Raw genomic sequence first — 26,661 nt, 5'->3', positions numbered from 1 at the left:
GCCTGGGCTTCTCCCTGGCACCGACCCACACAGACGGGCTGTTAGTGAAGTGACCCAGATCACACACACTCTCCGCTTCAGCTGTGACTGCTGAGCAGTAATTACATTTGTAACCCAACCAGGAGAGTTCATGGACAGATTCTCAAACCCCCGACAGAGCCATAGCACATCTGTAAAATTAACCACGAGTACTTGGCTGCAGACAGGTAGAAATGGGGCCCAGGGCAGCCACTGGCTCTAACCAGGCTGGATTCCAGCTACTGACCCCAAAGCAACACGATGCCTACACACCCGTGTATATCTCTGTCTGCCAGGAGGAGTTACAGTCCTTGGGCTGCAAACTCCAGTTCTGAATGGCACTTCTTGCTACAACAGCCAGACAACCCAAACTGCTGCTGGGAGTTAATTACACAGCGAGCACGACCCTGCAGCTTACAGGGAATAGCAGCACAAACAAGTGTGCACGACAACTAGCACTGCCAATTTCAACGTGAATTTCACTGACTTAACAGCCAAACAAGTTGATAGGGTCAAAAGTTAATTAAACCCATTTTACTTCCAATTATCTGACACTTCAGGTTGGATTATTATACAGTTAAAGTATGAGCAAGAAGGGTCTAAGAGCATCATTCCATATTTACAAAAGGAAATATTTTTTTTAATTACAAAAACCCCAAGCTTCATTAGTATTTTTAAGGAGTTCCCTAGAAAACTTGGATAATTTTGGATTTTTTTTTAATTCTTCATTTGCAATTCCAACACAGCCACAAAACTAGAGACAAAACCACTTCAGAGTCAGGGTTACTCAGGAAATACCTTCTAATTCCAACAGAGGTGATCCTGGAAGCAGCCCTAGGCTTCCAAAACAGAAGTGTATTGTTGAAGGCAAGTGCCTGCTATTCAGAGCTCTTCAGTGGGGCTGTTGAACACACCAACTATTAAGAGAAAGGAACAGCGACAAAGAAAGGCATCATTGTTCCCACACTGACCAAATCTTGCATCTACTGTAAATACATTAGAACACTTAACAGCAGGATGCCTTTGTGTCTTCTGTACCTATGCAAACATCTCATTATGGTTTTACCTCCCTTTCAGAAGGCTGTCACATCCCAAAACATCCCTTCCTATCAGTTTCTTGTTGACACAACAAGAAAAACATCCTGATTTCTTCCCCTTACTGTCGATAGGAGTGAGCCTGCTGAGTCTTCGCTGAAGGAAACCACCAGGAGTGATGCACTCCAGCCTTTAAGACAAGTATTTAGCCCACAAGATCAAACTCGAGGTAGTCTGAACGCTGCTGGTCAAAATCAACAGATTCTTTCCAAAACCACTGCTACCAAATGGTATAAAAGTGCAAAGACATAGAGTTTGTAACTGAAGTGTCACATCTTGTGTGACTTAATGCATTAAACAGACATTTCCATTCCACTATAGGAAATTAAGTAAATATACCAACTAAAAGAATTTTTAAATATCAATAAAAATACTCAGGACTTGGTCTCCAAGTCCACTTTGGAGCTGTTGAAGCATTTTAACCTGCACTTCAGCCGGTATTATCCAAGACACGTTATTTCCCACAGAGACACAAGCTCTTAGCACAGACCTCAGCAGTGCCCAAGGCAAAGCTCGAACAGATGCTGAATGTCAGGCTCGCTGTTCCCAAGCAAACAGCTCGGTCAGGCTGCAGACCAGCAGGAGGGAGTGCAGCGAATGCCAGCTTGCTGCATCCAGGCCAGCAGGGAAATGCAAGCCGTGAAACATCCCCAGACACAGCTGCTGCTTTCCCTTAGGGAGCATTAGCCCCCAAACACTTCCCCGCTCACTCGGTATCTCATAAAATGCTCTCATTTTCTCTAGGTCCCAAATCCCACTCGCTCAGCCAGCACATCCCCACCTGTGCCCGGCTGTCACTGTCCCTCCCTCGGCTGGCTGGGGTGCAGTCAGGTCCCCCATCCTGCACAAGTGGGACATGAGGAGCAGCCAAGGAGCACCTGGGTCACTTCAGTGCATTCCCACCACTGCACATCTGCCGTGACTCCCCCGTGCCACTCCAGCTCTGCTCACGGGCCTCTAAAACCCAAACACACAGCTTTTCAGCAGGCTGGGGGGGAAAGAGACACACCGGGGGTCATGAGCTGAGATGACCTGCCCTAAATCCCCCCCATTCCCCCAGTTTGCCCAGTGTCTTCCTCTAGAGTGAGACCCATTTCTGTGACAGTATTTGAAACCAAATCAGAAAAAAAAGGACCTCAACAGTGCATTAATCAACAGATATGTATCTAAGGGAATTCTGCAGGGAAAACAGGAAAATACCTGCCCAGGCTTCCTAACTGTGAAAACACTAAACTTTTGAGCAGGTTTGTCCTCACCAGATGCCCACCTGCACACTGAGCACAGCCGCCCCGCGGTCCCACGAGAGCCCTGGGCAGTGCAGCCGCCCCAGCCGGGGCTCCAGGGACACAGAGCCGTGCTGGCAGCAGTGGCAGGCACTGCACAGGGCTCACAGCCTGCGTGGCTGCCGAGCCAAGTGCCACTGCTGGCAGACGAGCCCAGGCAGCTCCTGGAGGAGCCATTCCCTCCCACAGCGCCCTCGGCTCCGCACAGCCTCTGGTACCCAGCCTCTGGTACCCAGCCTCTGGTACCCAGCCTCCTCAGGGATGTTTATTTGTTCCCTGCTACGTGCAGCAGCATCTCTCTCACTCATCTTTTCCCCCAGTTTGCCCAGTGTCTTCCTCTAGAGTGAGACCCATTTCTGTGACAGTATTTGAAACCAAATCAGAAAAAAAAGGACCTCAACAGTGCATTAATCAACAGATATGTATCTAAGGGAATTCTGCAGGGAAAACAGGAAAATACCTGCCCAGGCTTCCTAACTGTGAAAACACTAAACTTTTGAGCAGGTTTGTCCTCACCAGATGCCCACCTGCACACTGAGCACAGCCGCCCCGCGGTCCCACGAGAGCCCTGGGCAGTGCAGCCGCCCCAGCCGGGGCTCCAGGGACACAGAGCCGTGCTGGCAGCAGTGGCAGGCACTGCACAGGGCTCACAGCCTGCGTGGCTGCCGAGCCAAGTGCCACTGCTGGCAGACGAGCCCAGGCAGCTCCTGGAGGAGCCATTCCCTCCCACAGCGCCCTCGGCTCCGCACAGCCTCTGGTACCCAGCCTCTGGTACCCAGCCTCTGGTACCCAGCCTCTGGTACCCAGCCTCCTCAGGGATGTTTATTTGTTCCCTGCTACGTGCAGCAGCATCTCTCTCACTCATCTTTTGTGCAAGAGCAAGAGGAAGACATAAATGTAAGAGAGGCAGATCTGGAGTTTATTACTACATTGAGAGTCTGAGCTCAAGGTTAAAAAGCCTTCTCGTCAGCCTTAACGGCAGAGAACCAGCCTTCTGATGTCAACACCCAGCAGGCAGCTCATGTCCAAACAGTTTCTGGTCCTGCTATGCACAAACCTGAGCTCCACCGCAGCTAAAGCCAGCACAAAGCCTGATGTCCTGCACAACTGGGACCCAGTACCCCCAGAGCGTGGGGAGGGATGGAAGGCACTGCCAAGTGCATCCAGTGTGCTCAAATCCAAAGAAGGTAAAGCCTGAAAACATTTTGCCTGTGCTGGTTTGGCCCCTCCACCTTCCCAGCTGCTGCAGCTCAGTCAGGGAAGCTAAAAATACTTTACTTTCTAAAAATCCCGTTTCCATGCGAGGCGGAGCTGTGGTTACCACAGAGATGGCACCACGCAATCCCCACCGATCACTCCCCGTCACCGCGGCTGCACGGAGCTCCGGAATAACCTCCCGATGAGGGTGAGATCACGGCTGCAGGCAGGCTCACCCCCACGGCCAGCACGGCTGCCAGAGAGGGGCTGGGGACCGTCACCAGGGCTGCCAGCCTGGCTGCTGACAGCACGCCACAGGGAGGACACTCCCTCCTTCTAGAGCAGACATCCACAGAAACCACTGCCTTACATTCCAAAGTATTCCATAAAGCACCATCTGAGTACCAGTTCATTCACACACGACCTTGCTTATGAACAATTAATCCTGATGGACAGGACAACTATTAAGAACTCATTCCATTTTCTATCTCTGCCACCAAACAGCAATTCTTCAAAGCCAGGAGCATGGCAGGCATACAGCCCTCCTGACACTGCCAGCAGGCTCCCAACAAATCCAACAAGCCACAATGTTCCTCATGATGCCTGCTTTGAATCCTTCAGAGTCCAAGAAGAAAATGTCATTCATATGTTTCAGAAAGATTCGTCCTATTTTAGTACAAGGGATTGAAAATTACAGTTTTCTTGCTCTACTGATATGTGATCAGCAGGAAAAACGCTAAGAGAAAGGATGGTACAGTGTAAAAATGAGGACATGTACAAAAGAAGATACCGAGACAAAAACAGAAAAAAAATATCCCTGCATAGAGGGCTTAACAAAAAAATCATCCCAGATTAATACATTCTCTGCACAGCTTTGCAGGAAGCTTGATATTCCAACCACCAGTAAGAGATATTAAAAGACCAGGCAACAGGGTGGTTTTGAAATAAGAAACCACCAAATTTCCCGAGAATATCCTCAGTATAAAAAGCAAATGAATACAAAGTCAAACCACCCTCCTCACACCCATGGCCCTCAGCAGTTGAGTGCTAGATATCCCAGGTCAGATCCCTCTACATGTCCTCACACAGCTGGTGACACAGACACCCTCCATCCAAGCCCTGAATTTTAGAGAAGAAAGAATATTATCTCCATTAACTGGATCTGGTTTTAATAAGCTCACTGATTTCAAAAGACTCTTAATCAGTCCAGTTTTAAGGATGCACATCAGTAGCAAGAGTGGCAATAATTTCAATTAATTTCTCCAGCTTAAAAAGCTTACTGTACGTTTCCTCATCCAAAGGAAAATGGGGGGAAATAAACAATCAATCACATTATGAATTTCTGAGAAGTCCAGATACACGAGACACTCCATGGACAGGGGAAAAAGTAGGTGTTTTCCCCTTGCCTTTAATAAGTCAGCATTGCCAAACACTGGAGAACAGAGGAGGCTCCTCTGCTGAGCACAGGGCTGGAGCCCCCTGCTCTGGAGCCAGACTGGGAGAGCTGGGGCTCAAAGGCACTTCCAGTGCCCGAAGAGAGCTGGAGAGGGACAAGGCCCTGGAACGACAGGACCGTGGGAATGGCTGCCCACTGACAGAGGGTAGATTTAGGTTGGCTATTTAGGAGAAATTGTTCCCTGGGAGGGTGGGCAGCCCTGGCACAGGGTGCCAGAGCAGCTGTGGCTGCCCCTGGATCCCTGGCAGTGCCCAAGGCCAGGCTGGACACTGGGGCTGGAGCAGCTGGGACAGGGGAAGGTGTCCCTGCCATGGCAGGGGCTGGAACAAGGTGAGCTTTGAGGTCACTTCCATCCCAACCCACCCTGTGACTGACTGAATACGAGGGTGCAAGTGAGGCTGACACTGTACAGCAGGGTCACAGCTGCTTGCTGCTGCCCAGGACCGGTCCCCTGTACAGGAGAGCAGGTAACACCCCCACACAGGGCACACCTGCACGTATCGCTTCTTGCCTCGGTTTCCCACTGGTTCCCACACTGCCCCCAGGAACAGTGCCACCAACCCCAACAGGTAGAGAGCCAAGGTTGTCTCAAACTCAGCAGCCAGAACCAGTCATTAAATCCATACCTAATGGACATCTTCAAATTAATCTCACACATTATACCAACCAACAGGAGTTTTCTGTAGATCCTAAAATCCAGCAGCTCTTTCTGTGAGGTTCTCATTCTTGAATAATTTAAAGCAGGCAGTCTCTCTCTCTCTGTCTCTTTCTCTCCTCCCCCCGCCCATTTTTCATTCCTGTCAGTACATACAAACATTCTGCAATAGCTTTCAGAGTTCAAAAGGAACCACAACATCACAGCTGGCCTCTGATAAATTTCACCTACATTCCCATACACTGGCTGTAGAAGTTTTAAATTAAATATTTCTATTCTCAGCAGATTAGATTGTTGAGAGAAAGCAGATGCCAGGAGAGCTGGAAGCATCATTAACCCCAAGGGCTCCTGCAATGCCTGGGAGTTAATTAGGTGAGATAAGAATGAAGATGATGCATAAAGCAACCCACAGGCTGTGCTGCTAATCAAGGGAACACTGAAGAGCAAAGCCTGTCTGCTGGCACACCTGAAATCGAGCTTAGCCCCAAAACGCATGAATAAAACATGCTGGCCAGGCATCTGAGAGACAGGCACATCGGGAACACTGGGAACAGCTTGTAGGACGAGTGGAATCTGCTCTTCCCTTCATCAGCACGGAGGAAGCTTCTCAGTGGGAGCTTTCCCAGGGCTACGTGCTTGAAGGGAACAGCACAGTCACCTGTCCAACGCCCTCAGCAGAGCCTCAGTAAAAGCTCTGGTCTCATCTCCTCCCTCACAGCCATGGAAATCTGCATCTTAAGGATGAAGCTTGGGAAGAGCTCCAGACAGCTGCACCTATTCTGTGTGCGCCACCTTGGCTGTGCTTTGACCACAGGTGATGCCAAGGGAAAAGAAAGGGATCTACTCGCAGAGCACAGCCCTGATCCGTGTTTGCAAAGCTACACAGAGAAGGGAGAAGCCAGAGGAAGGCTGGAAGAGAAAAACAGCAGCAATAGTCAGGTCCAAATTGACCAGATGAAGACAAACTTGGAACAGAGGAGGCTGATCTGCTGCCCAACAAAACTCTATCGCACAACACGCACCCCAAACATACAGCTGGCCACAAAGCCTGTACCTGGAACTTCAGCTCTGAATAAAATCACTGCAGAATTCACCTCTTAAGATGTAGCATGTCCCACACACAGCTGCTGCTGAAACCATTTCCCAAAGAAGGATTTATCAGAATTTCAGTCCATTGGCACAAAAGAACCTTTATGGAAGACGAAAAAAAAAAACCCCAACATGGAAGCTTTTATCCTGCTAGGTATCTCCCTGCACTGAAAACACTTGAAAAAAAGCTCCACTGTAAGAGTTAGTAAGGACTGCACCCTGTCACTCAAAACCCAGCCTTCTGGTTAGTCTTTCCATCTCCGTTTTACCTAAGAGGCACATCTATGTTTCTATCATTACAGCCTTAACCTGAAGATAGAGTGTCCTCAGTTTATATACATCCATGCACAATACTTGATGAAGGCAAACAAAATACAATAAAAATATTGCGCTGGAGTGTAAAACTTGGTTTATGAATTTTCAGAAAAGTGTCCAAGGATATGGTTCAGGGAAAAAAAAAATTAAAATCCAGAAACACTTTCAGGCAGCTGTTAACTGCAGTCACAGCATTCGTGCTTAAGGATCAGCTGGAAATCCACATTATTTGCAGTGTAAGACAGAACATCATGAGAGAGGCCCCCAAGGAGCGTGGGAATGGAATGGCAGAGTTTGAAATACACATGGCCAGTCCTTTACAGCCAATGACACAGCAACATCGTTTTCACACAATCGCTTTTCCAGTAGTTACTACCATTTGAGAAGAAAAAGTCATTCCAGTGAATATCTGAAAAAAAAGCATATTAAACCCTAACCCATAAAGGTCTCATCAAAACCTTAAAAGATTTGCTAAGCACGGTTTATTAATAGTTTGCCTGTCTGCTTTGATTATATTTGACATAGTTTCCATATGGAAACTTAAACTAAATTTCACCAAGAGCTTTACTTTGTTTAAAATATCAATCTATCTACTGTAATAAATATTTGCAGATATAGGAAAACATCACCTTTGTGGGTTATCCTTATACAGAGGAGTGGGAGAATTCACACACAGTTTCACTCCAGTGCTTCCTACTTCCTTTCTGAGTAACACACACCTTATCCTCCAAGCCAATCCTCAGCCGTTTCACTTTGAATACAGCTATTTATTGGTTTCACTGCTTGTATTTGTGGAAAATCCTGTTTGTTTTCTTGACACCAAGAGGCTTGTGGGGTCAATAAAGTTACTTACATAGATAAAGCCTATGAAATCTCCCATTTAAAAAAACAATAGTGGAAGTAACAGCACCATGCTAATCAGCCAAGTTAAAAAAAACCCCAAACATGGAGCTGATAAACCAGTAAGAACAGATACTACGGACACTACTCCCATCATCTTTCCATTCCTGTCTTCCCTCGTACACAATTACAGTTTTTGTGTGATATTTAATGAAAACCTACTAATTAATGCAAGAAATAGAAGCAGCCACGTCAAGGTCAAAACTTGGATAAATAATTTCACATCATTTTCATTAAGATTGCTATTACAAGTTCATGTCTAACACTCCAAGCACCAAGTTACGATGCCCTCAGGAATCGTGTCCCATGTGTGGAGACCCCCTAAGCTGAGCCCAGAGCCCCAAGCACAGCCCAGGTACACAAGTGCCAGTGTCACAGGAGCACTCGCAGGGCTGTGCCCCGTGTGCAGCACAACCCTCCTTCCCTCCACGCGCTGCTGGGAATCTGTTGCCATCTTACTGCAAAGGTTTCGTACCTTCCTGGTGATTTCTCACGAGCAGCTCCTCACAGCACTGACTCCTTCTTCTCAGCACAGCCAACAAACTCCATCTTCCTTCTCGACCAGCCAACCTGCTCTTTTACAATACCCCTCCTAATTAGATCTAGCTGTGGCCTATTAAGGGCAGGCCTGTTCCTAATGCTTGATCATTAGCACAGCTGTAACTCCTTAGGGGTGAGATTACCTTCATCCCTAGCTGTGTTTTCCTACATTCCACCCATCCACAGGAATCCAACCAGAAACACAGCAACACCTGCATCACCTGCCTCTGGCCCAGCCTTGGGGCACAGCCAGCTGTTCACCTGGGACATTCAGCAGCTCTAAAACACTGAAGACCACTGAAGGTTCAACACATGATGAAAATCCATTAATTGAGAAGGAAAGTGCACTTTAACCTTTTTGCTCACTGAATATAAAGATGTGACAGTTCCTGACAAGTAGGAAGGACTGACATCAGTACAAGAGATACACGTTGCTGCAACACCAACTAATAAAAATCATTCTAAAGGAAGAATACAGCAATTGGGTTTTTTACCTTTAGCTATTTGTCAGGTTTAAAAACTAGCAGAGTATTAAATTTGGTTCATCTAGAATATAACATTCTGTTTGACAAATTAAAAAAGGTCTATTCTAGACATACTAGTCCTAAACATTGCTGAACTACCAAAATTCATAGTTACTTGTTAAAAATCCAGGAACTGGCATGTTTTCATTTCCCTGTTATCTGCAGTGCCCCATGACAGAGCACGGCTGTCGAAACCAAAGGAGCAGCAGAGCTCTGGGCTCACAGGCACAGCCACTCACAGAGGCTGCTCTCACAAACCCAACTGCTGGGAATGTCTGTGCCGAGTTTAAAAAAAGAACAGCAACTTGGGAAAGAAAACTAAAAGAAAATCCAGTTCACGGATGGCAAACTTCTTGTGGCTAGAGATTTCAGGGGGCTTGCCAAGCAAGGATGGCAGACACATTTCAAAAAATATTCAATTAAACAAAATGAGGTAGAACAGAAATTGCACATTGCCTCATTTTTTTAAGGCCAAATCTGACGCTGCTGTGTTTGCAAAGAACACTCAAAGAAGTAAACAAGATGCAGCGATAAATTCCAGAGAAAGTCTGAAGCACTGCTCAGTGAAAGCAGGCCAGCTTTGCTCCCTGCCTTGGTTTGTGCTCTGCAGTTTATCAGGCAGTCTGTGGAGTGGACACTTCAGAGAACTGTGGCCCTCAATTTTATCAGCACACCTGCTGGGCCAAAACCCCCCACCACAGCCGTCTCCAGAGTCCCATGAGCAACACAGGCTCTTCCTGACCTGGTTCTTGCCATCCTTCGCTTCCACAGCAAACCCAGCTGCGTGCTGATCTCCTCTGCAGTGCCCAGCACCGAGCAGCCTCTCCAGTACTGAGCTACCCAACAGCACAGGAACCAGCGGGGGGAACTAATTAAATAACTAATCAGTTCATGTGCCAAACAAACAACATGCAGAGCATGGCCACTTCGCTGATGGTGCAGCATTCCCTGAAGTAACCTCACCTCTACTCCTACTCACAATACTTCAGCAAACGCAGCACCTGATGAGAAGGAGCAGCAAAGCTGCAGAGCAGGCTGTCCAAACCCAACCCACGCTCCCAGCAACAGGCACCTCCAGCTCTGCTCACACAGCAGCCACAGCCTGCCAGGTGCCCCAGGCATTTAAATGTTAATGCCATGTCCTTCGGATTTGCTTTGTATTTTTTTCCACAAGGTAAGACACTTGCTGTACTCTGGGTTCTGTATCAGGCACTGAAATTTAGGGAGGTTTTAAAAGCAGTTTGCTTTCCCATATTGAGACCTTGTCTTCTCAGTACACACTATCATTTACAATGCATTTATACTGCCAATTGTGCTCAGGGCTCTCCAGGCACCATAACATTAATTAATCATAAATACTACCTGAGCTCAGTTCACCTGTTGCTCCTGTTTGAGATCCCCTAAACAGCCAGTACATCTTGCTATACACAAGATTTCTGTATATACATACAGAAGTATTTATGCAACATGGCTTTAGACACGAGAACTTCAATTTTTATCCATCTTTGAGGCACAGGTAATGATAAAAGGAGGAGAAAGGTACAAGACAGGCAGAAGGGAGAACACTGCTCCAAGAAAACTCACTACCATGGAGCCTAGGTTATCCTTCCAAACCTAGGAGAGCATTAAAAGGACCAAAGAGATTTACCACCTCTCTAATAACTAACTTCAAGCACAGTTCTCTGGGACCGTATTTATTGCAACCTGTTCACATTACATTTCCTTCAAGTTCATTGTCAGAAATCAGTTCCTTTCAAAATATATTCTTTAAAAAATCACACAACCAAAACTCCCAAAACAAAACAATTAAAACACCCCCACAAGCTTTCCCATATTGAGACCTTGTCTTCTCAGTACACACTATCATTTACAATGCATTTATACTGCCAATTGTGCTCAGGGCTCTCCAGGCACCATAACATTAATTAATCATAAATACTACCTGAGCTCAGTTCACCTGTTGCTCCTGTTTGAGATCCCCTAAACAGCCAGTACATCTTGCTATACACAAGATTTCTGTATATACATACAGAAGTATTTATGCAACATGGCTTTAGACACGAGAACTTCAATTTTTATCCATCTTTGAGGCACAGGTAATGATAAAAGGAGGAGAAAGGTACAAGACAGGCAGAAGGGAGAACACTGCTCCAAGAAAACTCACTACCATGGAGCCTAGGTTATCCTTCCAAACCTAGGAGAGCATTAAAAGGACCAAAGAGATTTACCACCTCTCTAATAACTAACTTCAAGCACAGTTCTCTGGGACCGTATTTATTGCAACCTGTTCACATTACATTTCCTTCAAGTTCATTGTCAGAAATCAGTTCCTTTCAAAATATATTCTTTAAAAAATCACACAACCAAAACTCCCAAAACAAAACAATTAAAACACCAAAAAAAAAAAAAAACAAAAAAAAAAAAAACCTGCATCTGCCCTGAGACACAGAACTGCAATACTCACACCTGCATCTGTCCTGGGACAGAGAACTGCAAACACAATACCCAAACCTGCATCTGTCCTGGGACACAGAACTGCAATACTCAAACCTGCATCTGCCCTGAGACACAGAACTGCAATACTCACACCTGCATCTGCCCTGAGACACAGAACTGCAAACACAATACCCAAACCATCATCTGCCCTGAGACACAGAACTGCAAACACAATACCCAAACCTGCATCTGCCCTGAGACACAGAACTACAAACACAATACCCAAACCTGCATCTGCCCTGAGACACAGAACTACAAACACAATACCCAAACTGCATCTGCCCTGAGACACAGAACTGCAAACACAATACCCAAACCTGCATCTGCCCTGAGACACAGAACTGCAAACACAATACCCAAACTGCATCTGCCCTGAGACACAGAACTGCAAACACAATACCCAAACCTGCATCTGCCCTGAGACACAGAACTGCAAACACAATACCCAAACCTGCATCTGCCCTGAGACACAGAACTGCAATACCCAAACCTGCATCTGTCCTGGGACACAGAACTGCAAACACAATACCCAAACCAGCATCTGCCCTGAGACAGAACTGAGTGCTTTGGGAAGAATGCAGCTTGTACTCTCTGTTCTCAGAGATCTAACATCTATTTCCAAAATGCATTGAAGAATGCCATTTGAATTCATGGTTATTTAAATTATTTGGAAAAAGCACCCATTTGTCTCCCATGGCAAGTCACAGCTAGTGCTTAGAGACATGCAGAGAAGTCAAATGAAGTAAATCCCCCAATTCCAGATGGGGTTTTGGCAAATCCACCTACTGTATTTTCGCATTATGATTTGCTTATGCTCTACAGAAGAAACACATGCACAATCCCACAGATATTTTATAGGATAAAGGATTATACTTACAGTCATGTACCTCAGGTTGGGCACACAACAGAAAGGGATACACTGCCCTGAAATATCAGGCAAACAGCCTAGGAAGGTTGTGAGCACCTCTCCTCTCAAGCACTGACACCATACACCTCCTATTCTTTACCTTAAAACACGTACTTACAGGAAAAATACGCATTTTAAGTAAGAAAAAAGCATGAAAAACGGAACAGAACACATGGAATAATCTAATAAGCTTTGTGTATGTCACATTTCAGAAACACTGGAAATTTCTGCTTTAACAAACTACTTTGTAAGTTCCCCAACTTTTTTATATGTGCATTTAATGAGAACTTCCATTTTCTTAAAGCTTTTACGTTCATGGATTTAATGAAGAGGTTTTGGAAGAAGTGCTGTGAAGTCAATTTCAGTTCTGCCAAGATCTCAGGAAAACACCTCACATTTTTCAATTAATTGAAATACTATTGAACCTTCTGGAAAAGCTGAGCAGCTGCAAGTATCTCCCTGTAGGACAGTGTGATGCACGGAAGTGACAGCATGTGCACACTTCATGCAAACATAGTTAAAGTGCTAACATACTCTCCAATTCTCAACGAAAGCTCTGAGGAGCTCTAAGGAACATGGCAACATGACCCAAACATTTCCAGATTCCTCAGCAAAGCCAGCTTTTCACTAACGCTGAGATTCACTATTGGCTTATTCTTGTATTTGGAAGAAAAAACAGTAACAACCTTCCTGCCAAGTTTGAGGCTACATAACATTCACTTTTAACTGCCTGGGGGTTTGGGAGTGTAGGGATTTGATGAGGGTTTTTTCTTGGTTGGGTTTTATTTGTTTGCTGTTTTTTAAAACTTTTTTTAAACAACTCTTATGCAGGATACACATTAATATTTCAGTATTTGTGTGACATCCCAGGGAGACGGCTGTGATTCTGGATAAGAGCTGTGTCCATCCTCTTCTGCTCCAGTCCTTGTTCCATTCCTGGATCCCACTGCAGAGGTGAACCTAAGTCCCAAGCCACTCAGAACCGAGCAGTATGTCTGTGGTGCAGGGCACAGATGGGTTTCTCCATTTCTAGCACACGACCCTGCACAGGCTTTCAGGATAAACCCATGCCCACACCTCGAGCAGCAGGGAGACAGACACTCCTCCAGTAAAGAGCTCACACAGCTGCAAAGCTGCTTTCTGTCGGAGAGAGGGAACGGGGACATGGAGACACAACACTGCCAATGATAACCACGGCCTCAAGAGCCCCCCAGAGCACCGTGACACTGCCCTAGCTCCGTGTGCTGCCCCTGCTCCGGGCCACTGGCTGCCCAGGAGCACCCGCGAGGCCCGGCTGCGCCCCGGTGCCCAGCCGAGCACCCGTGCCCGGCCCGGGGAGAGCCAGACCTGGGTAGAGCACGGCCCGGGGGAGCCAGGCCGGGGGAGAGCCCGGCCCCGCGGGGAACCAGGCCGGGGGAGAGCCCGGCCCCGAGGGGGAGAGCCAGCACTGGGGAGAGCACGGCCCGGGGGACCCAGGCCGGGGGAGAGCCCGGCCCTGCGGGGGAGAGCCGGCCCGGGGGAGAGCCCGGCCCCGCGGGGGAGCCAGCACTGGGGAGAGCCCGGCCCGGGGGAGCCAGGCCGGGGGAGAGCCCGGCCCCGCGGGGGAGAGCCCGGCCCCGCGGGGAGCCAGGCCGGGGGAGAGCCCGGCCCCGCGGGGGAGAGCCAGCACTGGGGAGAGCACGGCCCGGGGGAGCCAGGCCGGGGGAGAGCCAGCACGGGGGAGAGCCCGGCCCCGCGGGGAGAGCCAGCACGGGGGAGAGCCCGGCCCCGCGGGGGAGAGCCAGCACTGGGGAGAGCACGGCCCGGGGGAGCCAGGCCGGGGGAGAGCCAGCACGGGGGAGAGCCCGGCCCCGCGGGGAGAGCCAGCACGGGGGAGAGCCCGGCCCCGCGGGGGAGAGCCAGCACTGGGGAGAGCACGGCCCGGGGGAGCCAGGCCGGGGGAGAGCCCGGCCCTGCGGGGAGAGCCCGACCCCGAGGGGAGAGCCCGACCCCGAGGGGAGAGCCCGACCCCGAGGGGAGAGCCAGCACTGGGGAGAGTACGGCCCGGGGGAGAGCACGGCCCCGCGGGGAGCCAGGCCGGGGGAGAGCCCGGCCCCGCGGGGAGAGCCAGGCCGGGGGAGAGCCCGGCCCCGCGGGGAGAGCCAGGCCGGGGGAGAGCCCGGCCCCGCGGGGAGAGCCAGGCCGGGGGAGAGCCCGGCCCCGCGGGGAGAGCTCGGCCCCGCGGGGGAGACCCAGCACTGGGAAGAGCACGGCCCCGCGGGGGAGAGCCAGCACTGGGGAGAGCCCGGCCCCGCGGGGGAGAGCCCCAGCTGCGGCCCGGGCCCGAGCGCCGGGCCGGCGGGAGGCAGCTGTGCGGTCAGGCCTGCAGTCCCGGCACGGGGCAGGCTCGGAAGCCGCCCGGCGCAGAGGCGAGCCCGGTCCTGCCAGCCCCGGGCCCTGGCCGCCAGGCCACGGACAGCTTCACAGCGCTGGCAGAAGCTCGGGCTGTGCCAGCCGAATCACTCCGAAGCAAACGGCAGGTCTCTGTGCTGCACGTGACATGGGGATTGAACAAAAACCGTAAAGCCAGAGGAATACTTTCTTTTTACTTTCTGTGCTATGTCGTCTTTTCCCGGCTCTCAGCGCAGTTGTTTGGACCAATCATACTTCAGGCAAAAACCAGCAATGCCGCAAGCACAGGAGTAGATAGAAAAGAAACATACAAACCATAGCAGTCTCTTTGCTTTTGAATCACTTCCCAGCATGTGCCTCCACTGCAGCTTCCTTTTGGGGTAAATACCACATTAGCTGCCAGTAAACCCTGTGGATCCACTGCCCTTACAGTCCCGGGCATTTGGAACCTTCTTCCAGCTCTTTCCACTTCTGAAGTAACTGGGAACAGCGTGTTTATTTGCCACTGAAATGTCAACAGAAAAGCAAACAAACAAAACCCATCAGAGCTGCAAGCCCGACTTGGAGATTCCAGTTCCCACACACCAAGAGAGCATGAGGAAGCTTTCCCAATATTTAGAGACTTTATAAGCTGACAGACAACGTGCACGGTTTTCCTCCAGTTTTTAGGAAAACATGCACATGTTCCAGTTCCTGAACCAGTCACTGTACAAAGCATCTGGAAATGGTCTACATCCATAACAGAAATGCAGATAAAAAGGGAATGAGGATTTGCCACAAGATGTTGAACAGAGAAGTATGCTGTCATCCCTAGCAAGTGCTGGGAAGCAAGGGGCAATGGGGGCAATGGCATCAGCAATGAAGATGAAAAAATGTGTAATGTCTGGCTACAGAGCCACAGAATGTGGTGGAGTTTTGGAGGTGCACTCCCTGCTCCAGCAAAGCCTCCCAAGAATCAGGGGCTCAGGCCTGTCCAGACAGCTCCCAGTAAAAAGAAATACCTCCAGCGATGGAGGTACCACAGCTCTCTGGCATTTCCTTATGGACCTTTCCTGCATGGCTCTGAGTGCAGCAGTTTCTGCCCTTATCTGTTTAATATGCACTTTCATTATACAACACTGAATGTTCACAGAAGTTCATCATTTTTAAGAATGACAAGCAAGTCTTGCACTGAAATTCACCTACTTATCAAGGATGTCTCTCTTCACCTGGCTGATACAGTCCTGTCTTCATCCATCCTGGGAGACAACTTTGTCTTCACACACCTCAGTGACACTACAATCATAGTAACAGCCTACACAGACAAGCAGATCCACGCAGCACTCATGTAATTTATGAAAAAGTGGGAAAGGAACTACAGATCTGTCTTTTCAGAGATAAGTAAAAGGTACACAATGGTCATAAATAAATACTTTAATATTTAGTAAGGACAGCTGAAAAGGGTATTTTCCTTTTTGCTAAAAGGCTGTCCCACAAGACAAATGAGAACTGGCTTCAGAGCCTGGCGAGCAGCGGAGCCAGGATCAAGCCTGTCCTCCCAGCCCAGAAAAACAACACTGCCAGTTCATGAAAATAAACTTGTTTTAGCAGAAGATTTTTGGGTCACATCCAGTTCTCTGAAGTGCGTGGGTTGGTTCTATCATACAGTCCCATCCAGTTCTTGACTTCTTCATGTGCCTGGCAGCATTTGAAGTTAAAAATAAATATAAAAAATACCCAAACAGTTTTTCAATTTCTTCCTCCAATAAAAAGCACAATAGGAATTGTAGATCAAAACTTTCACTTTGAACAGACAATTTAAAAATAAAACATTTTGAATGGTCAGGTCAGGGACACAAAGAGCCTGTGCTTTTGTCAAAGGGAACCTTCTTTGTGCAAATCTGCTGCAGTGCTGGACCCACTGACAGCAGTCTGCCCAAGAGTGCACAGAAAGGTTTTCTCTGGCCAGAGAATCTGAGAAAAGCACAAATTCTGTTTTTAAATGAAAATTTTGAAGTAATTAAAACAAAGCCAATGCTGGCTGATGGTACTTGATGAGTACAGATTTTCAAGTCATTTTTGTACTATTTCTTTTCATATTCTCTTGACACACAGAGTTCAGCATACAGTTCTGAGCTGCTCCTACAGGAAAACTAGTTTTGTTTTTCCAAAAGGATTGGTAAAGCCTCTGAACTTAGAGAGTTTGCCACACCAGGAAAACAAAAAGCTTCAAAACAAGCTCCCACCACATCACTTCAAAAGCTTTAATGAAAGAATTCAGAATGAGTCCTGCTCCCACTGCCTGTGTGCCTCCGCTGTTCACCCACTGCAGTGCCACCAGCCCAGTACAGAGGTGCTCCAAAGAGCCAGCCATTAATATGAGAGCCTTGCCAACACATTCAAGCATTCCAAGACAATTTAAAAAAAAATCTTTTCAAGAATGCAGTAGAAAATGGGAAGTCAGGAGTGAACATGTAGAGGCAGCTCTACTTCAGGCGAAGTACAACAAACAGGTTTTGGATCCTGCGTGTTCCCATGGCAGCCAGAGCCTGTGATCGGCCCCTCCTGTGCCAGAGCGAGGCCTCGCACCGAGGGTGAATGTTCTAGAGAGGGTGACGTTCTCCACATCCTGTAAACACTGTCTGCCAGCCTCACCAAAGCGCAGACTCGCACGGGGCACCTTTCCCTGCTTGTACTTGCTCCCATAACTAAAGAGAGCTGGTTTTGCCTTGAGCCTGTGCAAGCCAAGGACCTCTGGTTAAGGAGAAGGCTCACACAGCTCAGATTATCTGAGCCTGTCTTTGGCCAGGAGTTCTCCGGCAGCCCAGGGTGGTGCGTGCCCACACAGGCTGTGGCACAGTCCACACGAGGTGCTGCTCTGCCTTTCCTGAGCTAAAGCTGAAGGAACAAGCCATTGCCCGGCTCTTCCACGGCCCACACAGCCCAGCTCCCCGTCTGCACACCTGCTCCGGCTGCAGAGCCATGCTCACCTGCCAGCACAGCCCTCCACTGCTCTAGCTGAACATCAGAACCTCCACAGCAGCCTTCCAAAATCCTCCCCTTCGGGGCAGGAGAACCAGACGCCGTGTCCACAGCCTGTCCCAAGCAGGGCATGCCTCTGCCGGAGGATCTGCTGCCACCTGCTCTGGGTCACGCAGGATGCTCGTGGCTGAATGCAAACTGAGCCCTGACTTCCAGAGCCTAGCCCAGCATTCCCACCACTAACCACCACTCCTTCTGGAACACACCTTTTGCCCTGAAGGCAGCTGGTTTTTTCTCCAGGCTGTTTTGAGGGTTGGACAGTCCGGGGCAGTTGCTGTACAACACAGGCACACAGTCACTGTCTGAACTGTGGCGGCTGCTGGTCTCCCACACTGTGATCTGCAGCCGTGGGTGCTGCAGTACAACACTATGGGTTCCAAATTTGAGCCCAATTTAACGTGACATTTTGTGTTGCAAGGGAAAACCTCCAAACCACCTCATTCCAGCACCATTCAGTACACTGTCCCTGGGCACGTCTAAGAGGAACAGTGCGTGGCTTCCAGATGCAAATCAGCCCAAATCAACACTTTTTCCTTCTGGCTTTCAAAGACTGAGCACAAGCAGGATGCGAGCAAATGTGTCCAGTGCTTCTGGAGCTGTCAGTGACCTGCAAGGAGCAGGCAAGCCCAGAGCACGCCAGGCCCAGAGCTGAGCGGGCAAAGGCAAAAACACGTGTTTGTCCTAGAAAAAAGCTTGTGTCTGAGAGGCCAGGATTTCCTCTCCTTTTACCCACATGTTATCCAGGAGCTGTGGCTGAGCAGAGCCCCCGGCCAGCCTCTGCCCAGGGCAGGCAGCCCCGCACACCCATCGCCTTCCTTCTGGCCCTGCTGCAGCTCTGCGTGACACTAAAGCCTCTCCTGACTGGGGCTTCTGGCTGAGAACTCTATCAGAAAGGAAACATAGGTGAAACCAGGGGAAAGAAGAAAAGACAAAAGAGGCAGGGACAGCAGGCGAGGAATATAGGTGTGAGAGCTTTTCACCAGCTTGGGAAACAGTGCCAGAAAAGATCAGAAGCTGTTTTACTGCGGACAAACCAAAAGCTGAAGGGAAAATCCTTCCAGTCACAGCCACAAGTGAAAGGACAGCTCTCTGTGTTGCACCCTGGCACTTGTAACCACATCCCTGAGCCATGGTCCCCTGAGGCACAGCCCAGAGGTCTCGCTGTGCTGCAGGGTAATAAACACCCAGGAGTCAGTGACAGTCACCCCCGAGGGCTGCTGGAACCCACCCCAAGGTACCACCCGAGAACAAAACCTGTGACAACACCACAGCTTAATTGCTTTCCTTAGCTTTAATGTTCTGCTTTCAAGGATATCATTTGTTACAGCTGACTGACTCATGAAGATGAGTGCTTAACAACTTGAAGACATTAATGAAAACCATCAATTATATCTGACTTCAAATCATATAAGAACAATGAACACTTTTGTTTGCTTCAATACGTGCTTTAACTTCAAGTTTTGCCAATAACCGGAAAAGCATTAGAAATTAAAGTGATTAAATAAAATATTTACATTTTAAAATTATGTACTAATACTGACAGTAGTGCTAAGAGTGTTGAATAACTACTACACACCACTGGAAGAAAAGAAGCCAAAGTAACATTTTATTTTTAAGACTCACTCTTCCCCAGAATGATGACTATTGTGCTTAATGTGACCTACTTCACATTATGAAAAATAACATATTTCCATGGGAATTTCAGCAAGGGAAGATGCCACTTCAGTAATAAAGATGCCAAAAGGAGTGTAAAGGACTCTGACAAGCCATTCAAGCAGCCACTGAAGTCAGAAGTTCCTGTTTCCCATGACCACCTCCCTCTCCACAAAGAGAAGGGAAGATGGTTAGAGAATATCAAATAAACTATTAACCTGCACTAACACAGACGTATTTTGGGAGCTTCCACACACTGAAAGCACACAACTGCCTTGCAGTCACACCTGGCTGCCTTTTTGCTTTTTTTTTCTTCCAATTTAAGGTAAGAGTTTAGGGGCAGAGGACAAGGCAAAGCTACAGCCAAAGTGGCTGATCTTCCGCAGGGTGGTGGAAGAAACACCTTCCAGAGCCACACTGAAATCCAGTTTGCCTTCCAAGGCAATTCAGTCACTGCATTTCCTCTTCCCACTGCCAGGGCATGGCACACCCGTGGTGGAGAGGTGGGTTTAACCTGGTGGGATCTCCTGTTCAGCAGAGAAAAAGGTGAGCTCAGGGCAGCCACAGCCACCTTCCTGACGGGCCATGAGGCACCCACAAAACTACAGATCACCAACACTCCTTCAAGTGACTCACTTTAAATCATACATGAGGAGTAAGGAGAGAGCTTTCAGAAGGAGGTGAGCACACACAGTACCAGAAAGGGAAAAAAAGTGAGGTAAAAAGAGGAAACACATTCATGGGGGGTAGAATATATAAATGGTATGACTAAATAAATAATAGAAAAGGAAAAAGAGAGAAATAGTAAGTAAAAACCAGATCAGCTTTTTATGTATATCATAAAATCTGAGGGCTTGACTCATATTCTGTGTCTTTGAAATCAAATTTTTTGGTAGGAAAATGGATGATGAGAACTTTGGAGCAGGAACAAAACCTTTAAAATATGCCCTAGTGTTTGTCCAAGCTAAAAAAACTATCAGACCTGTAAAGCTTTCTTTACTACCAGCTGTAAAGCTTTCTTCCTATGGTATCCTACCCACACTGCATAATTTCATTTTCAAATATGAAATAAAATAAGAACTAAGTCCTTTTAGAACCTCACACTGAGACACTGATGATTTGTGGAAGCTCAACAAGCTGCAAAACACCAACTCTTCTGCTATAAAACCACATTAAAAGAAAGGTGTAATTAAAATGTGCTTTGCCACTATTACCTCCTTGTGTTCCATGTGCTCTTGTTGTCAGTGATAATACTTAATCAAAAGGATAAAAAAAAAAAAGATGGTCTAGAAGATAAACCACTGAGCATCTTTCTTAAGGAAGGCTTGACACTGTACCAGCTCTTAATGGAAACTCTTTGCTAAAAAGAAAAAAGTGCTGGATTTTTGCTAAAGAAAAGCTCCACCGTGGAGGAACCTCCACCCTCAGTGCTGCCTGTACTGTTACTGCTCCAGTTATCTTCAGCAAATTAGAGCTTGAAATTTTACAAGGACGTGGACGCACAATAACGTGTCACTGCTTTCCTGCACATCTTGCTCCTCATTTATACTTAAAAGAGGATTTTTCTGGGCAGCTCACACTCAGCTGTCACTCTGAGTACACCCCAGGGGCTGCTGGCGAGCAGGACACGCACCCTGGACCACAGCATGGAGCTGGGGATGCTCTGAGTGGTTACCAGTGACCCCCAGCACCCCCTGACAGGCATCCTTAGCCTGCCCTGGATGCCAGGAGCTGGCTTCCCTGGAAGCTGACACTCGGGGAGCTGGAAATCAGGGCAAGCATCCAGCTCCTGTCCGAGCAGGCTGCGAGGGACTGACACTGAGCTTGTGGAACTGCACCACCTGCCAGAGCCCAGCAAAGGAGGGGTTTCTAACAGGTACCACCCCCAGGCAGCCCACAGCTGCTCCTTGTGCCCACACCTGCAGAAAGGCTGCACCTGAGTGGCACAGGCCAGCAGCCTGGCACTGCTGCTGCTGCAGCTCCCCCCTACAGCCCACACCCCCCAGCTCATCCCCAGTGCAGAACACGAGCAGCACAGAAGGATTTTCAAACCAAAATCCCTTTCCACAGCATCATACTAAAGGGCACACGAAGGCAGGGCTATTCCTCAGCCTGGGCATCTCAAAGTTCCACCTCCTGCACAGGGAGTTCAGAATGGAGTGAAACAAGACAGCCTCCTACAATACAACATAAACATGAGTATGGCAGAAACTGAAAGAAAAACACTTCAGAGACTGCCACAGAAAACCAAACAAACAGAAGGCAGCAACAATGTTTAAGAAATTAACAGGGCCACTCCCACAACAACAAAAAAATCCCAGAAAGCAGACACCAAAACAACCAGAAACTAGAAAGCACAGAGTGCAGAGTCAGAGAAAGGGAAGCTGGAGATCACTTATTTCTACAGTTCCCATCACAGAGAACACTGAAAAATACTTCTCTGTTGGCCTTCTATGTTATTGCTCTAAAAGTACATAGCCCTCAAATGCAAGCCTGAGCTGTGAGCACCCAATCTTGCAGCATCAAAGGGAGCAAGACAATAACCCCCCAAGTCTGGGGCCCTTGTGAGCCAGCCAAAGTGCTCAGAGCCAGGCTCAGCCCCCCAGGCTCCAGCCCCACTGCCCGAGGCTGGGGGCAGCACAGTGAGGGGCATGGACCCCTCCCCATCCTCAGTCCTGCTGCTCTTGCCCTCCCCTGGCCAGAACAGGAGCCCAGGCTCGCCAGCCCTCCCTGCCAGCCCAGCCCACCTGCAGGAATGCTCCCACACTGCAGCACCCCAGAGAAACATCACCCTAACCTGCTGGGTCAGTCTGATCTTCGCTCCAGGTAACCAACGCTGCCGACCTGACCCTAAGGATGGGGCACGAGTTTCTCAGCAGTGGAATAACAAGTTTCTTCTAAAAAGTCACAATGAATCAAATACTACCTTTCACTCAATTGCACAGCTGTGGCTTCAAGAGAGGGTGCCTTGAATAGCAACATGCTAATACATTTCCCATCCTACCACACTTGAAATGTTCCACAAAATTCAAATAATTATTCAGGGGGGAAAGAAATCAAAAAAAAAAAAAAAGCCAAAAAACCTTTTATAGTTATCAGATAATACCAGCTAAATACACAGATGTCCAATACCAAAACAAACCTACACCCACTGCTTCAGAACCAGAAAATTAGGATCAGACATGATAAAGAGAGACTACACTGTGATCACCACCCATGAGAAGGCCAGGCTGTTTTGAAAAATTATTATGGGAACTATTTCTACTTCAATTTCAGTTGATAGACTGCAGATTTTAACGGAAGCAAAGAACACTTCAAGTTCATACTCAGAATTAAAGAATAAGTTTATTTATAATAATAATACAAACAGCGCTTGAAGCAGGAAGTTCCATCCCTGCCCACTTTGTGTACTGTATGAAAAAGGGACACAAATGTGGATTGGTGAGGGCCACCTTGGAATGTCCAAGCTCACTGCCCTACCATGGCACCATCACATGAAGGCCAGTGCTCTGTAGAGTCAAAGAAAATAAGGGCACAGGTAGGGCAGTAATGCTGTCAGTCATTCAGGATTCTGGGTATCAGCACATACAGCAATTCCCTGGCACACTTCTCCCCTCCTTCTCTTTTAAGCTAATAAAATAACACGTTCTGGTTAACTTTTACCCACCTTGTCACCACTGCACATCTATTCTGACTAAACCTGTCCTGAGAATTTAAGGATTACATATATCCAGTGCATAAAGAGGGAAGGGTTTTGGAAGCTCTGACCTGATTTAGGCTCATATACCGCAGTTTCAAAGACAGCTGGAACAAATGAACTGTTTTCCAACCCGGGCAGAAACATCAGAACCTGCACAGCTAAGTCTGCTGGGCATCTTGGAAATCCTTTCCCTAAAGACCTGCATGGAGACACCTAACCAGCACGGATTGTCAAAGTCACCTGAAAGTGACCCAGAGTAGAGATGGTTCTCGGCTGTGAGCACCACGGTGGTTTTCCAGTGTTTGTGCCTGCACCCAGACAGACAGCACACTCTAACAAACTTCTGGGGCAGCCACAACAACAGAATGCAGAGTGTCCAGCTGCCCCCCTGCAGCAGAAGCAGCCACGGCTCCTGTGCCGCACCGGCCACGAGGTGAGGGAAGATTTCTCCACAGTGCCTCACTCACCTGCTGCTCACAGCCCCCTCCAGGTGTCTGCCACAGCAAAAGCAGCACTAAGCTGTTTAGAAGCACCTGAACAGAATGAAGGGGATATACCAGACTGGAAAAAAACCTCAGCACACAACTTAAACCCCTGTACAGCAAAAGCAACACAGTGCCAGGCAAATGGATTCTGTGCCCACCACAGCACCTCAGCTCATTGCAAGGCACACGTGAAATTTTGTTAATGCAGACAGAGGAAGCAGAGGAAGCAAGAAATCAGGGAGGGAGAGGATGGGATCACAGGTTCGGGTTGGAAGGGACTTTTAAAGATCATCTGATTGAGTTCCCCTGCCATAGGCAGGGGCATCTGAGGAGGGGGAAAAGAGAGTGACTCATGGGTAGCCTGAACTCCATCTTTTGTTACTTTCTATACTGTGATAAAACCAGGAAATTATTCTACAGCAAGAAAAGTATTAAATGCTTAAGTAAACACAAAGGTACCAGAAATCATACGCATTCATATTAATGAAATGCACATGTTTATGTAACTTGGAAGAATATTTGAAAATCTAATACTCCATTAATATTTTTAATGAAGCAGCAAAACTACCAGAGGAATGAAATGAACCCAGCTCAGTCCCTCTTCACTTTGCCATCTTTATTCGTGAGCTCCCAGGTCACCACTGCAACAGGTAATTAGTGGATGGGGATGGCTGGCAGGAGCAGAACCATATGTTATCCTGACCTGCTTCTGGCAACCCGAGAGCAAAAAAAAGCAATTCTCCCCTCTTTGCAAAAGTACAGGCAGGTCAGCAACACCACTGAGCTAGGAAAGACTGTCCCAGCCAGGGCAACCTGCCTACCAAGGGTATTTTGAGCTATGAAATGCTGATCCCAAGAGCATTTGCACGCACAAGCAAACAGTGCTCACACAAACACACCTGAAGTGCAAAGCATGCTGCTGCCTCTCAGCACCACTCAGGGAACACACGGAGACGGGCAGCACGGAGCCGTCAGGGGGTCTGCTGGTGGGAGGGGGCAGGAGGCACCAGAGCCCCCTGCCAGACCCAGCCTGCCTCCAGCAGCCCCGCAGCTCCAGACGGGAGCCCAGCACAGGAGGCAGCAGGACTGCGTGAGTGCGGGGTGCTGGCCTGGCCACCCCTCTGCCCGTGTCCCTGCGCTGCCCTGTGACACGGCTGGAGGTCAGGCTACGTCGGACTGCCAGTGCAGAGTGTCATTAAAATACATATCACCCACTGAAATCAGAAATAGAAAACATGAGTTAAAGGAATGGGAAGTGGTTTTCCAGCCCAGCTCTGGCACAGCCCATCAAAGCAAGTCCTTGCTCAGGACTGAAACCATTCCAGGTCACAGCACAGAAACATATTCCTCGACTGCACGGGAAGGGCCCAGCAAGCAGAAGCAGCCACTGACAGCTCCACACACAGCTCGAGAGGCAAGTCCCCAAACCCAGATCATGTCACCTTTCCTGCACCCAAACTGCACCAATGTAACTCCAGAAGCCCGGCCAGGCAGCCAGCAGTCCCAGCTCCAGCAGCCACACACCAGGACCACAAGCACAGATGTTCACAGCAGCCTCTCCACGTCCCACCCTGCAGTGGAACTGATCCAAACGAGCCCGGTTTGGTCAGAAAACTCAGTTTTTGTTGGCAAGGCAGGTGCTGGCTAGACTGAACTGTTCCCTCTGGTACAGCGAACGCGGCACAGCGAGCGCCCGAGCCCGAACAGCGACCGGGAACAGGCAGGAAATGGCTGGGTCCGACAGCCGGGGATTCTGCGGGGACTCTGCTTCCAGCCCGCTCCTGCCGAGGCACAGGGCTCACAGGGATGGCAAGCACCGAGGTGTCACCCCTCGGCTCCAGCCCTGGAGTAGGAGAAAGGCAGGAGCCACCTGCTGAAACTCCACTGAACACAGCGGCATCACTCACACACAGATGCTGGGTACGCCCAAGGCCACAACCATGGCAATCACAAGGAAATGAACATTTTCACAGTGTTCTTTTAATACGAAGTGGCACGCTTAAGTGTAAAACTAAGTGTGGTGATAACAGTAAAACTCCGTTAAGTCGAAGAAAAGGTGAACTGCATCCTTTGACTACAGCAGTTACAATCAAAGTGTGAACAGAAAAGCCTTTAAAGTGACAAAGAGGCAAAGCGGACTTTGAAGACCAGACCAGAAAACTCCCTGGGTTACTGCACCTCGGAGCTCTGTGCATCAGGCTTAGAGCGAAGCCCCTCCTAACACACAGAAAAACAACACACGGCGCAAGCCTGGACCCAGTTCCCTGCCCGAGGTGTATTACTCTATAACCAGCAAAGCCCTGGAAACGCTGCCCTCGCTGTGGGACGCGTGCTGGGCACAGCGGGGCTTTGCTACAGGCTGCGGCGGCTCCCGGGGGCAGCGTCCGGGCTGCGGGAGCCCGTCAGCGCCTGCCTTCATTCACGCACCGAACCGAGCGGAACCGAGCGTTCCTCCCCCTGCTCGCCCGTGCCAGCTGCGGCTCTCGCCTTATCAGCAGCGATGGGAAACGTTCCGGAGCTCTGCCCTCTCGCTACGCCGAGCAGAAATTACGCTGCATTTTCGTGCCCCACCGTGCCCGGTGGCCGGGGAAGAGCGCCCTGAGGCGGGCAAGGCGCCCGGGGGTTCAGCCGCGCCCCCGAGGGGCCCCGGACGCTGCGGGCGGTGTCACACGGCGACCACCCCGGGGGCGCGGCACCGGCGCCCCCTTCCCCCGGCAGCGCCGGCCGGCACCCGCGGTCGGGGCGGCAGCGCGGGGGGCGGCGCTGCGGCCCGCGAAGCCCCGCTCGCCCCGGTGCCCGCGGTACTTACGTCGTCGAAGAGGGACCCGACGTTGGCGGTGACCAGGAGCACCCCGGCGCCGGCCGCGGCCGCCTTCCCCGCCATGGCGCGGGCGGAAGCGCGGCCGGGAGCGGCGGCGCTGCGGGGAGCCCGGGGG

At 49.3% G+C, this 26,661-nt stretch overlaps 1 protein-coding gene across 3 annotated transcripts in view; it reads right to left on the bottom strand.

The window, feature by feature from the left end:
- INPP5A (inositol polyphosphate-5-phosphatase A) overlaps window positions 1-26,655 on the bottom strand; it is a 193,211-nt gene extending 166,556 nt beyond the window's left edge. For all 3 annotated transcript variants that reach the window (XM_041400150.1, XM_041400151.1, XM_041400152.1), the window contains exon 1: window positions 26,535-26,655. In XM_041400150.1, coding sequence (XP_041256084.1) covers window positions 26,535-26,609 — 75 coding nt within the window. In that variant the 5' untranslated portion in view covers window positions 26,610-26,655. The remainder of the gene's footprint in view (window positions 1-26,534) is intronic.
- Window positions 26,656-26,661: the final 6 nt, after the last annotated feature.

Source organism: Onychostruthus taczanowskii, unplaced genomic scaffold (genome assembly GCF_017590055.1).
Source record: "Onychostruthus taczanowskii isolate IOZ18803 unplaced genomic scaffold, ASM1759005v1 scaffold173, whole genome shotgun sequence".
NCBI classification, from domain to species: Eukaryota; Metazoa; Chordata; class Aves; order Passeriformes; family Passeridae; genus Onychostruthus; species Onychostruthus taczanowskii.
Note: the sequence above shows the minus strand (reverse complement) of the source record. Positions and strands in the feature narration are given on the sequence as shown.